Here is a 13,611-nt window from a genome sequence, read left to right as displayed (position 1 = left end):
TCGAACTGCTGAAAGAAACCTCAGTGAGTTAAGGAAAGAAAATGCTTACAACAGACAAAAGTAAGTACCTTAAAGGAAGCACTTTACAAAGTTAGTCACAACTTTTATTAATTGTATAAGTCTATTTAAGGATAAATAAGTAAACTTGCAATGTACTAGCATACCCAGTTGTGAAATATCTTAGTTTTATTAGGTGTGTATGGTTTTCTTATTGAAATACTTGTCCTAAAAAGGTCCCTGAAAGAGAACTTGAAGGAAACTATTCTCAAATTCTTCTGTAAGAGGTATAATTAAAACTCATTTTAAACCAGTGTAGGTACAGAGAGGTAAAAAGGAAAGAAAATTTAAAAAAGGTGAATCTTTCTGATATCATATGTTTAGAGTATCAGCATTTTTTTTAAGGCTAAATAGATATAACAATATTGGATGGCATTGTTGTACAGTCATAAAATGTAAGGTGGATGGGAAGGGTACAGTAACAGGGAAGTCTAAATGGTTTTCTATACAGGTAGTAACAGTCTTCTGATAGCTTTATGTTTTCTTGCCAGACTGTTTGGCCAACAGTAGTGAATATTATTAGTTTTAGTCCTCTTCCTTGTCTTTTCTGTCAAAAATTTAAAATGGTTAAATGTTTTATTTCAGGTCTGGTAATGAAGAAATAGAGTAAGATTCATTTGAAAGTTCACATTTTTAAGACAAAAAGTTTTTGAGTAATCTAGTAGGATGAGTTAATGGAATTTCCAGTTTTATGTTATGAATCTGGATAAAACTGCCTTATGTTAAGATTCCAGTTGGAATGTTATGGGTCACATTATAACTGTAAGTGTATCACCTCAGGAGTGCTGTCTTTTGATCCTGGTGCTTTTGTTTGTAACAAGTCATTTAAACTCCTACCCTTAGTTTTCTTCATTATAAAAAGACAAATTTGAACTTGTTGACCTGGCTTTTCCATTTCAAAAATTTGTATTCTGTGAAATATTACTTACTTTACATTGTACGTTAGTTTTGAGGAAAGACTGTCACAGTCCCAGATCTCAATGGAACATCACTAATCCGTAAGCAACAAGGAACTGGTTGCCCCAACATAAGTAATGGGAGGTGTAGCAAGGTCCTTTGGTCAGAATGGAGGATCTGTTCCTGTACAACAGTGCTGAGTGTGGGGCATTTTTCTTGAAATGTGGGTGCTCCTCTTGAATAAGTAACTTCATGATGTTTGTTCTCTATTTGCAGATTAACTGAAACAGAGTTTAAATTTGAACTTTTAGAAAAAGATCCTTATGCACTTGATGTTCCAAATACAGCATTTGGCAGAGGTAGTCTTTTTTTTTGATCCCTAATTTAAAATATATATTATATTTATATATTGTAATTAAGTTTATATTAGTATAAGTTAACACTATTCTTTATAAATAATTTAGGTTTTGGACCTTGGGTTCTGTTCTAAGCTCTCAAAAATTCCAAGTGTGTGGAATTTGTTTCCCTAGCAATAAAAATACATTATTACTGTCATCTTCAAGATAATACATTTCTAGTTCTATGATCTCCTTGAAAAGTCAAGTGGTTGACACTTAGTAAGGCACCCATTATTTGTGGGGATAAGAAGTTCTCAAATGGAATGGCATTGTGACTCTTTGCATTTATGCTTAATTATTACATTTATTTGGATTATAAACATGGAAATTAAAATAATTTTAAAGTATTTTTTAATTTAAAAGGTGGGGAAAACTTAATAATCTGAGTTTTGATTGATTGATTTACCCTTATGGGGAACCAGTTCTTTGTAAATTGTATTTAATATTGTCCTTTCATTCTGAGATGGCATCTTTAATTGTCTCAAACTATTCCATATAGTTTAAATATTTAAAGATAGTTTTGGTTAAATTTGAACTAAACACTTGCAGCAGTGAAAATAAATCTGTGCTTATATGAAGAGAATTTCATTTTAATAACCTTTGAAAGTTATAAAAATTACTTGAGAGTCAACTTTCCTAAAATGAAGATCTCCTCATTTACATTTAAAAAGTATTAGATTATTGTGAATTTTAAGTAGTAACAATTTGGATTGGGAGTAGTATATAGAAGGAATCTAATGCAAAAGCCTCAGAAGGGAGGGTAAATAATGCTTTTATCTTTTGTTGTGTTTGAGTATTATAGTAGCTGACTTACTATTTGTAAAAGTGTTGCTTCAGTGATCTTTTTTTGTTGTTTGTTTTTTTGTTTTCTGTTTTTGGGTAGGGTCTACAGGGTGTTCAGGGTCTCATTACTAGACCGGACTCATAGTGATCCCCCTGTTTACATCCTCCCAAGAGCTGGGATTACAATTACAGGTGTGCGTGACCACAGCCAGTCTTAATTGCCATCTCAGCATGGCTCGTGGTTGGGGCTGGCAGGGAAGGCCTGGGAATTGAGCCCCAGCCCCTGCACCTGCTTACAGGTGCTTTTTTTTAATCCACTGAGTTATTTGGCTGGCCCTTCAGTGGTCTTTTAAATTTGGTTTTTGTTGATTTTTTTACCTTTAAAGCATAACTATTATTTTGAAAGTGGTTAAGTTTGTAAAACATTAGGGCTCTTGGTTATATGGATTATAGAGAAAATGATTTTCTGATAAATTATATATGCAAAATTTTTATTTTTTTTACTGGTAAGGAATCAAATGTAATGTCTGATGTTTTATAGTGTTTTATGCATTTTTCTACCTTTCAGAATCTGAGTTTTACTCAAACATTTAATTGCCCCAACATAACATATCTGGTTCTGATTTAAATGATCACTACCATATTGCAGCCCTCATCAGTTGAAATGTCTGGAACCATACTGCCATTAACAATAAAACAAAGTGTATTTCATGCTCCCAGATCCTCCTTTACCCCTACATCCTTTGTTTAGCCTCTGTGGTTATTTAAGTGTATTAATTACCAATAGGGTAATGTTTTTGTTAAGTATCTCTTTGGTACACTTCAAAAACACTAGATTCCCTATTTAGTTCAGTCCTGTATTAGAAAAACTAAAGGCATAGCATTTAACACTGGGATTAAACTAGAGTTGGAAATAGGGTAACCTGATGGTAATTGTTGAAATGGGGCTCTGTCTTTACAGTGTAGCTAACTGAAACTATGAATTTAAATATGCTGTTTTAATTATTCCAGAGCATTCCCCATATGGTCCCTCACCATTGGGTCGGCCTTCATCTGAAACGAGAGCTTTTCTCTCTCCTCCAACCTTGTTGGAGGGTCCACTCAGACTCTCACCTTTGCTTCCAGGGGGAGGAGGAAGAGGTATATTGTTTAAACATTCTTTTACTCTAAATTTCTTTCTTTTCATTTTTTTAAATCTGAACTTACCTTTAAAATAATTTTTCAAATAAACACTTGAAAAATACAGGCATTCCTTGAACTTATTGTGGGTTGTTTTTGGAATACAGTCTGTACAACATGTAATTTTAATGTATTGTTCTCTTGGAAATAGCGTTTTATAAGTTGAGCATTCCAACTCTGAAAATCTGAAATCCAGAACTTTTGGGGCATAGCGCTCAAAAAGTTGTGAAGTTTGGAGCATTTCATATTTCATATTTTTAGATTAGAGATGCTCAGCCACTAAACTAAAAATATTTTAAATACAGAAAATTTCAAAATTGGAAAAACTTCTGATCTTAACCATATCTGATAAAGGGATAGTCAACCCATACTAGCTAACACTTTGATAAAGGATTTCATATACATATTTTATTTTATTTGTTATTGTATTTTATACTTTGAGACAGAGTATCATGGTGTAGTGGAGTCTGACTTTAAACTTGCTTATGTAGCTCAGGCTGTCTCACAGCAATCCTCCTGCCTCAGCCTGCTGAGTGTTGGGATCACAGCATGCGCTACCACCCCCAGCTCATATCTTAGTTTTAAAAAGCAATAAAAAGCTGTAGTAGTATATATTATATAAAATAAAACTTTTCAAAATATGTAAAATAGATTAGCATTTAAGCTAGCATCAAATTTTGTTTTGATAAAACTATTAGAATGTAGAATTAAAAAAGTAAAACTTTATTATTGTTATATTTTATTTTGGAAAATCAGGCAGCAAAAGGATCTTTTTCGTTTTTAGAGTGAATGATTTCAGTGGTGCCCTTGGAGGCAGAATTTTATTGGAATCTGAGAGAACTAGATCATTTGTTAATAACTTTCAGAATACAGATTTTACCCCCTGTGCCCTCATCTGTTTTTGAGAATTTGTATTTTGAAAAAAAACTTGATCCTTCTGCATTTATCTCCTCATTGTCACCCTTGCATCACAGAGGCTCTCATGCCTTTGAAGACTTGTTTGCTTTGAGGTTTCCTTTTCATTCTCTGACAAACTTTCTTCACTTTGTCAAGTTGCTTTGAAGATTTTCCCTCTATTTGTGGCCAAATTACAAAATAAAAGTTATATTCCAAAATCAAACATTGTAGGGGGCTTGCGCATTAGCTCAGTTGTTTAAAGCACCTGCTTGGGCAAACCCAGTCCAGTGCAGGGGGCCACAGTTTGATCCCCAGCTCCGCATGCCCCACCAGATCTGCCCAAGAGTCCTTCTTAAAATCAAACGTTCTAGTTTTTTAGTCTATATCTTTTTTTTTCCCTTAGTACCAGGAATTGAACTCATGACCTTGTGCTTGCCAGGCATGCCCAGTGCCACTGAGTTATACCCTCAATGCTGTGTTGAATGACAGCTGGTGGTGGTCTTCACTAGTGAAGTGTTCCTACCCTTTTGTCAGAGATTTTAACAAGTTGAATTTGAGCTAAGATCATAAAGTACAGAGTCCATATAAAATCATAAATACTCTCAACATATCAAAGCTCATATGCTCAAATTAAATTTGGTACAGAGAATTGAATCTAGAACATTCACGAAGAGCTTCATCTCTGGTCTTTTAAAAATTGTTATTTAGACAGGGTTTCCCAAAGTTGCTAAGGTGCCCCAGGTAGGCTCAAACTTGGAGTCCTCTTGCCTCAGCCTCTCAGTGTTGGCATTATAGGAGTGCTATATCACCTCTGGCTGATATTACCCCGTTAGATAGTTCTGAGGGCATCTCCCTCAGGAAGCTGCCATTCTTAATATTGGGAACTCTTCCTTTGGAGCTGCCTTCAAAGGATTTGAGGAAATTGTTTTCTTACTCGATGGTCATGAGATAATCTCCCTTTCTCAGTTTCTTTTTTTTTTTTTTTTAGTAGTACCAGGGATTGAATTCAGGATTTTGTGTTTTCCAGGCAAGCACTTATTCTGCTGAGCTATCATCCCATCCTCTCTATGTCTTCTGTCTTTAATTTATTGCACTTAAAGCTGATCCTTCCCGATTTCTAGTTCTCTGCAGATTGGACCCATAGCCTGGCCTCATCTCAGCGAGAGCCTTTGCTTATGTGGTTTAGAACTGGCAGCCCTGTAGTCTGTGCTATGGACTGGGTAACAGGTGGGGCTTGGGCTGCACTGGTCACTGAGAAAGGGACTCAGTTTGAAATTTATGTGTCTGCTGTATAGCTTAGGCCATAGTGCTGTCAAGACACTCCTCACCCCAGGTTTTCACTTTGACTTATAATAAGAAATGAGCTCTGTATCCAGTCATATTTTGAACCAACATAATATAACCCTTTTTTCATTTTTATTTTTGTTAGGACATGTTTGCCGTATATAACAATTATATTAATCATGGGGAAATATAGTAATTGAGACACTACATGAACTAGTAATTACCATTAACAGTTTTAATGATTTGCAGCATTTTCAGTCTTACTCTATTTTGCTGAAAGACAATACTGATTAAGTTTCACTTACCACACCTAGGTAGCAAGTAGAAGTCTGAAAAATCATCCTGAATATCATATAATTGGCTGAACTGCATATAGGAATCACTGGAAGTTCAGTTACATAAGTCAAGGATTGCTTGTAATCAATTGGTTATTTGAAATAAGAGTAAACATTACCTTTGATTTCTCCTCTCCTGTTTAAATTACTTTCCTCTCCTATTTAATTGCTTTCAAGATACAGTATGTTTAGTTTCTTGCAAAGGTATTTTACTTTTTGCTTAAAAAGCTACAGAATTTCTTGGTAAGTTATTAGCAGGACTTCGAGGAGTTGCTTTTGGCTGAATTTCTACAGCCTACCAAAGAAGGATGAAGTGCTTTTTTCCCCCTTCCTTTTGCTATCTTTTTAAACCTGAAAGTTTGCATGAGATGTATGTTTGAATAAGATTGAACACAAAGAAAACTTTTAAATAAATTATATATGACTTTAGTCTAACCCCCCCCCCCCAAAAAAAAAAAAACAACTTTAACCCTTAGTAATTTCTCCTGATTTGTTGGTTGCCCTGTTAGTTTTGGTCCTGCAGTTGTGAACTGTCAGGTGAAGCTGTTAAATATGTCTAAAGCTCTGTATCAATCTAGAAATAAAGTCAGTCTGATCGATTCCTGAGCATTTTCTGCTTGTCCAGCTGCCACCTTCTAGTTAGAAGGATGAACAAACTAAGGAAAAGTTTGGGGATTTTGATAGATACACAACCATAAAGAAAAAATGGTGAGATATTTGACCTTCTGACATAAAAACCAATTTGACCTGACCCTACAAATGAGTAGCTTGGAATTTTAAAAAAGATTACTGTGTGTTAAAAAACAATACTCCCACTGTTTTTTTTTTTTTTCCTACCAAGATAGGTCAGATTAATTTTGGTCTGTCCTTTTAAAGGAGGTACTAAAGTGGGACAAGCATTTTACTTAGTTTTTTTTTTTTTTTTAATTAAAAACCATCTAAAAGTTGTTCATTAGAAAGAACAAGCTTTTATTTACTGAAAAATAGAAATTTGAGATTCCTAGTTGTCCCCTCAATGATAGACAAGTAAGGTATTAATGTTTTTTTTTATCCTTTTTCACTTTAATTGAATGTAGGGATAATGACTAAGGTAATGTTCTTTCTGAGACCATAAAAAGGGGACATTTTTATTTCCCCGGTGCTGGGGATCAAAACCAGGGCCTTGCACGTGTCAGGGAGGCACTATACTCCTGAGGTAGATCCTAGGCCTGAGATAGGAGCTGTAAAATGATGCCACCCTTTATTTACATGCCACCCTTTATTAAGTATTAGCAGCTCAGGTTTTCTTGTTGAAATAAATATTACCTCCCGGCTTCAGTCCTGTTGTTTTTGAAATTTGTTTTAGATTTGTCTTCAGAGCTTTTGAGTTCTTTTTGAATGTGAATATAATATTTAGAAATTACTTAAAAGTCATTGAGAGCTAGGTTTATCTGGTGAATATAAATGTTTTAATTAAGTTGATTAAAATAATTTTGGACCAGAACTAAAGGGTCATGTTATACCATTGAGATGCAATTTTTGGCATATCTTTTAAGGTAATTTGAGTAAATTGCATTTCCAAATGAGTTGTTCCAAAAAAAAAAAAAATACTTTGAGTAGTAGCAGAGCTATTAAACTAGTGTGTAGCTCCTAAAATGATTGAAAAAAAAATCATACTTATTTTGACTATTGACATTAGGTTAAGCAACAAACCCTAATTTTGCAACTATTTAATTTTGTCATTACCTAATTATATCTAATGCAAATATCTTTAAATTTACCTTCTATACCCTTATTTTTCAGATTTCAGATTTGTGATTTAATCGTTGATTTAACTGTAAAATGATGGTGATGATAGTGTTTAAAAATGAATTTTGTAGGCAAGTCTTTATGAATGCTGCAAAAAAATTTTCTCTTTTGTTAGGATAGAATCATAGTCTACATATGTCTTAAAGAAACTTTGGTTAGAATCTATATTTACTTTTTACATACAGTATCTTGTTAAAGATTAAACAGATTTGGTTGTTCCCCCCCCTCCTTTAATTAGGCACAAGAGGCTTAGAGAATCCTCTGGACCATCAGATTAGCAATGAAAGAGGAGATTCAAGCTATGATAGGTTGGCTGATCCTCATAGAGCACCTTCTGACACTGGATCTCTGTCACCTCCATGGGAACAGGACCGTAGAGCGATGATTCTTCCACCAGGTATGCAAAGAAAATAGTATTTATGCACATGGGACATTGAAACAGAAACAGGCTCTGTGTGTTCTCCCTTTAATTTTTTTTTCATCTAGGCATCTGTCTGATGTCTGTCTATCTGTCTGTCTGTCTATCTATCTATCTATCTATCTATCTATCTATCTTGGTTCTTTGAGTCAGAGTCTCATTATGTAGTTCAGCTAGTTCTCAAAGTCACTATGTAGCCCAGGCTGGCCCTTCAACTCACTGCAGTCTTCCTGCCTCAGCCTCCTGAGTGCTGGGATTATAAGCATACACTACCATTTTTTCCTTCTATTCTTTATTTTCTTATTCCCTCTTCCTTTTTCCTCTCCCCCCTCTCTTGTTGCCCTTCTCATTTGAATGTTTTCTTCCTGTTTCCTAATATCTGTTATCTATTTTAATCCTTATTTATACTTTTGTTATCTCCTATGAGTGAAACTGCAGTATTTAAACATGTGTCCAGTCTATTTCACTTAAGAGTATGGTCTCATGGTATATCCATTTAACTAGAACTGTCTCAAATTTATCTCCCCTCTCCCCCTGTACAAGGCAGGAATCAAATCCATCAGGATCTTGTGCTTGTCAGGAAGGTGCTGTGCTGCTGAGCTATATCCCCAGCCTCTTTTGTACAGCACAGTAGTACTCCATTGTATTAAAAAAATACCCTTTTTTACATTCATTGATATATGGGCATTTAGGCTGTTTCTGAGATTTAAATATCACAAAGTATGCTAATATAAAGATGGATGTGCATAAATCACTGTGGTATGATGCTTTAAATTCTTCTGGGAAGATAGCAAGAAGGGGACTAGCTGGGTTGAATGGAGCTTCTAGTTTTAGTTTTTTTGAGGGATCTCCACACTGATTTCCACAGTGGTTGTACCATTCCACCAATGGTGGGGAAGTGATTTTTTTTTTCCCCCATAGCCCTGCCAACATTTGTTACTGGTTGATTTCTTGATGATAGTCAATTGTTGCTTTAGGTGGAGTCTCAACATTGTTTTAATTTGCCACTCTCAAGTGTGCAGTGATATTGGACATTTTTTCATGTATTTATGTGCTTTTTGTGCTTCTTCATCTGCGGAGTGTCTGTTCATCTCAGATGCCCATTTTTGAATTGGATCTTAAATTTGGGGGTGGTCTGAGTTCTTTATATATTCTAGATATTAGTCCTTTGTCTAAGGAACAGCTGGAAAAATTTTTTTCTCACACTTTGTGAGTTACTGTTTCTGATAGGTTATGGCCTTAATGCTGCTGCCATTGCTGTTGCCTCTAAAACTGATCAGTTTCACTTTGTTGATTTCTTCTGCTGTCCAAAAGCCTTTTAATAAGATGAAATCCCAGCTGTTTTTTGTGGTAGTTTCTTTGCAGTTGAGGTTCTTGTTCATGAAGTCTTTGCATACACTAGTGTCTTCAAGAGCTCTACCTATTCTGTTTTCTAGCAGATTTAGTGTTTTTGTTTTAGTATTTAGATCTTTGATCCATTTCAACTTTTTTTATTAAAGAGACTGTCTTTCATCCATTCAGTGTGTTTCATGCCTTTGTCAAAGATAACATGGCTGAATGTGTTTGGAGTTGTATCTGTGTTTTGTATTCTGTTCCATTGATCCTCAGGTCTTTTATTGCCAGTGCCATTGTCTGTCTGTCTGTCTGTCTGTCTGTCTGTCTGTCTGTCTGTCTCTTTCTCTCATTTGATACTGATAATCAAACTCAGGACCTTTTGCTGAGGCACTATGTTGCTGAGCTATATTCCTGTCCCTGCCTTGCTGTTTTTTTATCACAGTACTTCTATAGTATTATTTCACATCAGGGATTGTGATGCTCTGGGCCTTGCCTTTGTTACCCAAAATTGTTTTTGCTATTCTAGGTCTCTTCTGCTTTCAAATGAATTTTAGGCTTGTTTTCTCTAATTCTGTGAGATACGCTATTGATATTTTAAAATATGGCTATTTTCACTATTTTTGTTCTTCCTACACAAGACCAAGGCATGTCTTTCTGTTTTCTGATATTCTCTTCAATCTTCTTTTTCATAACACTGTAGTTTCTGATGTAAAGGTCCTTTACATCCTTCATTAGATTGATTCCTAGGTATTTCTTTTCTTTGGATGCTATTGTGAAAGATGCTATTTCTTAATTTCTCTCTCAGTAAGTTTGTTATTTGTGTATGGGAATGCTATTAATTTTTGAATGTTGACTTTTATCCAGCTACACAAATAAATTTGGTTATTAAATCTATAAGTCTTTTGGTGGAGTTTTTGTGGTCTTCTATGTATAGTAGTATCATGTCATCTGCAAATAATAATTTAACTTCGTCCTTTCCTGATTTATTGCTTTTATTTCATTCTCTTGTATCATTGCTCTGTCTAATGTTTCTAGGCCTATATTAAATAAGAATGGTGATAGTGGGCATCCTTATCTTTTTTCTGATTTTAGAAAGAAAGCTTTCAATTTTTTTCCATTTAGTATGATGTTGGTTTTTGGTTTGCTATAGATGGCTTTTATCAGATTGAGATAAAGACCATCTATTCAGTTTTTTATGGGGTTTTGTCTGCTGATTGATTTGCAACACCCAGCTGAACTGAACCAGCTTGGTGCTGGGTGTGGGAGGCCCACCTGAGGATTGCTGATGGCAGCATAAGAGGCAGAACAGGAGAAGAGTAGCAGCTGTTGTGAGCTGTTGGTTCTCCTTGGAGGAGCTTGTCATGCTGGCTTTCCTTGTTGTCCCTGAGAATGGCTGCGGTTCACTTCGAGCATCTCTCCTTGGCTGTGGAGGCGAAGATGGTGCATTGCTCAGTCTCCTGGAGAAGCTTGTGGCACTGGATTTCCTGAGGGGAGCTTGGCTGTTTTCATCATTGGAGGAGATCAGGACCTCACTATTGCTGAGGATGGTTGTGGTACTTTTTTGGGGAGAACTCTGGTTCTTACTCTGAGCTTTGCTTCCTGGCTCCAGTGGAGATTCCTCAGCTTGCTAGTGCAGATCCTTTATCCCACTGGCATAGACTCTCTAGCTTCCACCACTGACGTTTGAGACATTGTTATGGGCTCTTGACCTCCAGTTAAACTCATGGGGGGCATTGTTATGAACTCTAGGTCGTCAGCTGGATTCATGCAGGACATTGCCATGGGATCCAGACCCTCAGCTGGATTCTTTGGTCTTTACTGTGTGGACAGATTTCCTGCACTCTTTTTGTATATGAGTCTTTGATTGACTATTGTAAATAATCTTATAAATTATGTATCCTGCTTTATATTGTTCTCCTTGCAAAATCCTTGACTACAACAGGTTTTTATTATGAAGGGATGTTGGACTTTGTCAAATATATTTTCTGTGTCTATTGAGATGATCATGCTTTTTGTCCTTGGCTTTGTTAATATGTTACATAACATGTACTGATCTGTGTATGTTGAACCATCCCTACATCCTTGGAATGAATCCTACTCTTGGTCATGGTGTATAATCTTATGATTATTATTTGCTGAATTCTGTTTGCCATTATCTCCCTGAGGATTTTTGCATCTATATTCATTAGGGAGATTGGCCTTTAGTTCTGTTGGTTTCTTCTCTGTTTTTGGTATCAGGGTAATACTTGCTTTTAGGAATAAATTTGGGAGAATTGCTTTCATATCAATTTCATTAAAGAGTTTGAGGTGTAATGGCATGAGATATTTTCTAAATATCTTTTAGAATTCAGCAGTGGCTCCATCAGGGCTTGGGCTTTTCTTTTTTGATAGGTTTTTAATTACATCTTCAATTTGGTTTATTATAACGTATATCTTCTTTACTCAGCTTTGTTTGTATCTTTGATATGGCATATGTATCTGGGAATCTGTCCATTTCTTCTGTCTGTCATATTACATTTTTCCATCCTATTATAATGCAGGTTCTTAAAGTAGGTATTGATGATCATCTTGGTTTCTGCAGGATCTGTTGGGGTTTTACTGTTTTCTTTCCTACTTGCATAGATTTGAGGTATTTTTTCTTTTTTTTTTATAAGGTTGGCTAAGGGTTTGTCAGTTTTGTGAAAGTTTTTGAAGAAACAACTCTTCAATTATTGATTCTTTTGTTTTCTTAGTCTCCATTTCATTAATTTCTGCTTGATCTTTGTAATTTAATAATTTCCTCTCTTAGATGAGGTGTTGTCTTGACTTGCTTTTATTTTTCTAGAATCTTGAGGTTCATTATTAGGTTCTTTGTTTAGGGTGCTCCATTTTTCTGATACAAGAATTCATGGTTATAAGTTTTCCTCATAGGACAACTTTCATTGTGTCAAATAAGTTCCACTATGTTGTATTAATATTATTGTTGAATTGTAGAAACTGCCTCGTTCCTTCTTTAATTTCATCTGTGACTCATTGGTTACTCAGGAGAATGTTATTTAATTTCCATATGCATATGCAGCTTTTGTGTTATCTTTTGCAATTCATTTCTAATTGCATTGAATTATGGTCTGATAATATGCATAGGGTAATTTCATTTCCTTTGAACTTACTTAAGCATGTTCTGTGAGGTAGTATGAGGACTATTTTGGAGAATATATGCTTCTGAGAAGAATGGATTCTGATGTTGTGAGGTGGAACACTAGATATTTACTAAGTCCATTTGTTTAATTTTGTTCAGTTCTATTTCTTCATTGATTTTCTGTGTGTGTGTGTGTATGTGAGTGAGTGTGTGTCTAGTTAATCTTTTGTGACAATGGGGTATTGAGTTACAATTTTATTATTTGATTTTTTGTCTATTAGTACTTGTTTATATGGTTAGGTCCCTCCTCTTCCCTCCTCTCCCCTTCCCTTCTTTTTTGTACCAGGAATCAAACTCAGGACCTTGTGATTGTCAGGAAGTCTTAGTCTATGAAATTTTTTTTTTGGAATCAAGTATGTTTCTTATATGCAGCATATTGTTGGATTTTTCTTCTTGATTGATTCTGCCAGTGTTTCTTTTGATTGGTGAATTGAGAGCATTTATGTTTATAGTTGTAATGGAAAGTGTTGATTTATCCTTATTGTATTATATTCCTGTTGTTGGTTCTCTTTCTCTCTCCCCACTCCCCCTCTGTTTAATACCTTGCTTTGCCTGGTGGATTCATTCTGGTGAAGTTCATGGGGTTGTAAGTCCTTGTTGTATCTTTTCTAGAATGTCCTTCAGAACCTTTTGGAGTGCTGGTTTAGTGGGCATGAATTTCTTCATGTGGTCTTTGTCATGGAAGTATTTTCTTGAACAGTTTTGACAGTTTTGCAAGGTACATCAATCTGGGTTGCTGGCTGTTTTCCTTTTTATTTATTTATTTATTGTTTCATAATTTTATTGATAAACAGATAGCAATGAGACAGTTTCAAATCAAATTGGTAGGACAGTTTCAATTATTAACACATTGAATACATTCCTCCCAGTGGTTAATTGCTGTACAAGATGCGGACTTGAGATCCTATTTACAAATACCATTAGAACAAATCATTCTATTCATTAACAGAATGTAACTATATATCTATCCCATCCACTTTGCATACATAGATTCAAAATGGACATTCATCTGTATCCCCTTTTTTTCTAAGTTCTGTTATTTGAATATTATAGGTGTGTAAA

At 35.1% G+C, this 13,611-nt stretch overlaps 1 protein-coding gene across 9 annotated transcripts in view; it reads left to right on the top strand.

Annotated features, from left to right (window-relative positions):
* The window catches only part of Mia2 (melanoma inhibitory activity 2), a 119,078-nt gene that overhangs the window by 80,336 nt on the left and 25,131 nt on the right, over positions 1-13,611 (top strand). For 7 of the 9 annotated variants that reach the window (XM_023706587.1, XM_023706590.1, XM_023706586.1 and 4 more), the window contains 4 exons: positions 1-60; positions 1,231-1,313; positions 3,147-3,275; positions 7,857-8,015. The exon at positions 1-60 is cut by the window's left edge and continues 1 nt beyond it. In XM_023706587.1, the coding sequence (XP_023562355.1) occupies positions 1-60; positions 1,231-1,313; positions 3,147-3,275; positions 7,857-8,015 (431 nt within the window). The remainder of the gene's footprint in view (positions 61-1,230; positions 1,314-3,146; positions 3,276-7,856; positions 8,016-13,611) is intronic. The other 2 variants (XM_023706595.1, XM_023706588.1) reach the window with 1 other exon arrangement.

The sequence above is a fragment of the Octodon degus genome, unplaced genomic scaffold, assembly GCF_000260255.1.
Source record: "Octodon degus isolate 3935 unplaced genomic scaffold, OctDeg1.0 scaffold00265, whole genome shotgun sequence".
Taxonomy (NCBI): Eukaryota; Metazoa; Chordata; class Mammalia; order Rodentia; family Octodontidae; genus Octodon; species Octodon degus.
Note: the sequence above shows the minus strand (reverse complement) of the source record. Positions and strands in the feature narration are given on the sequence as shown.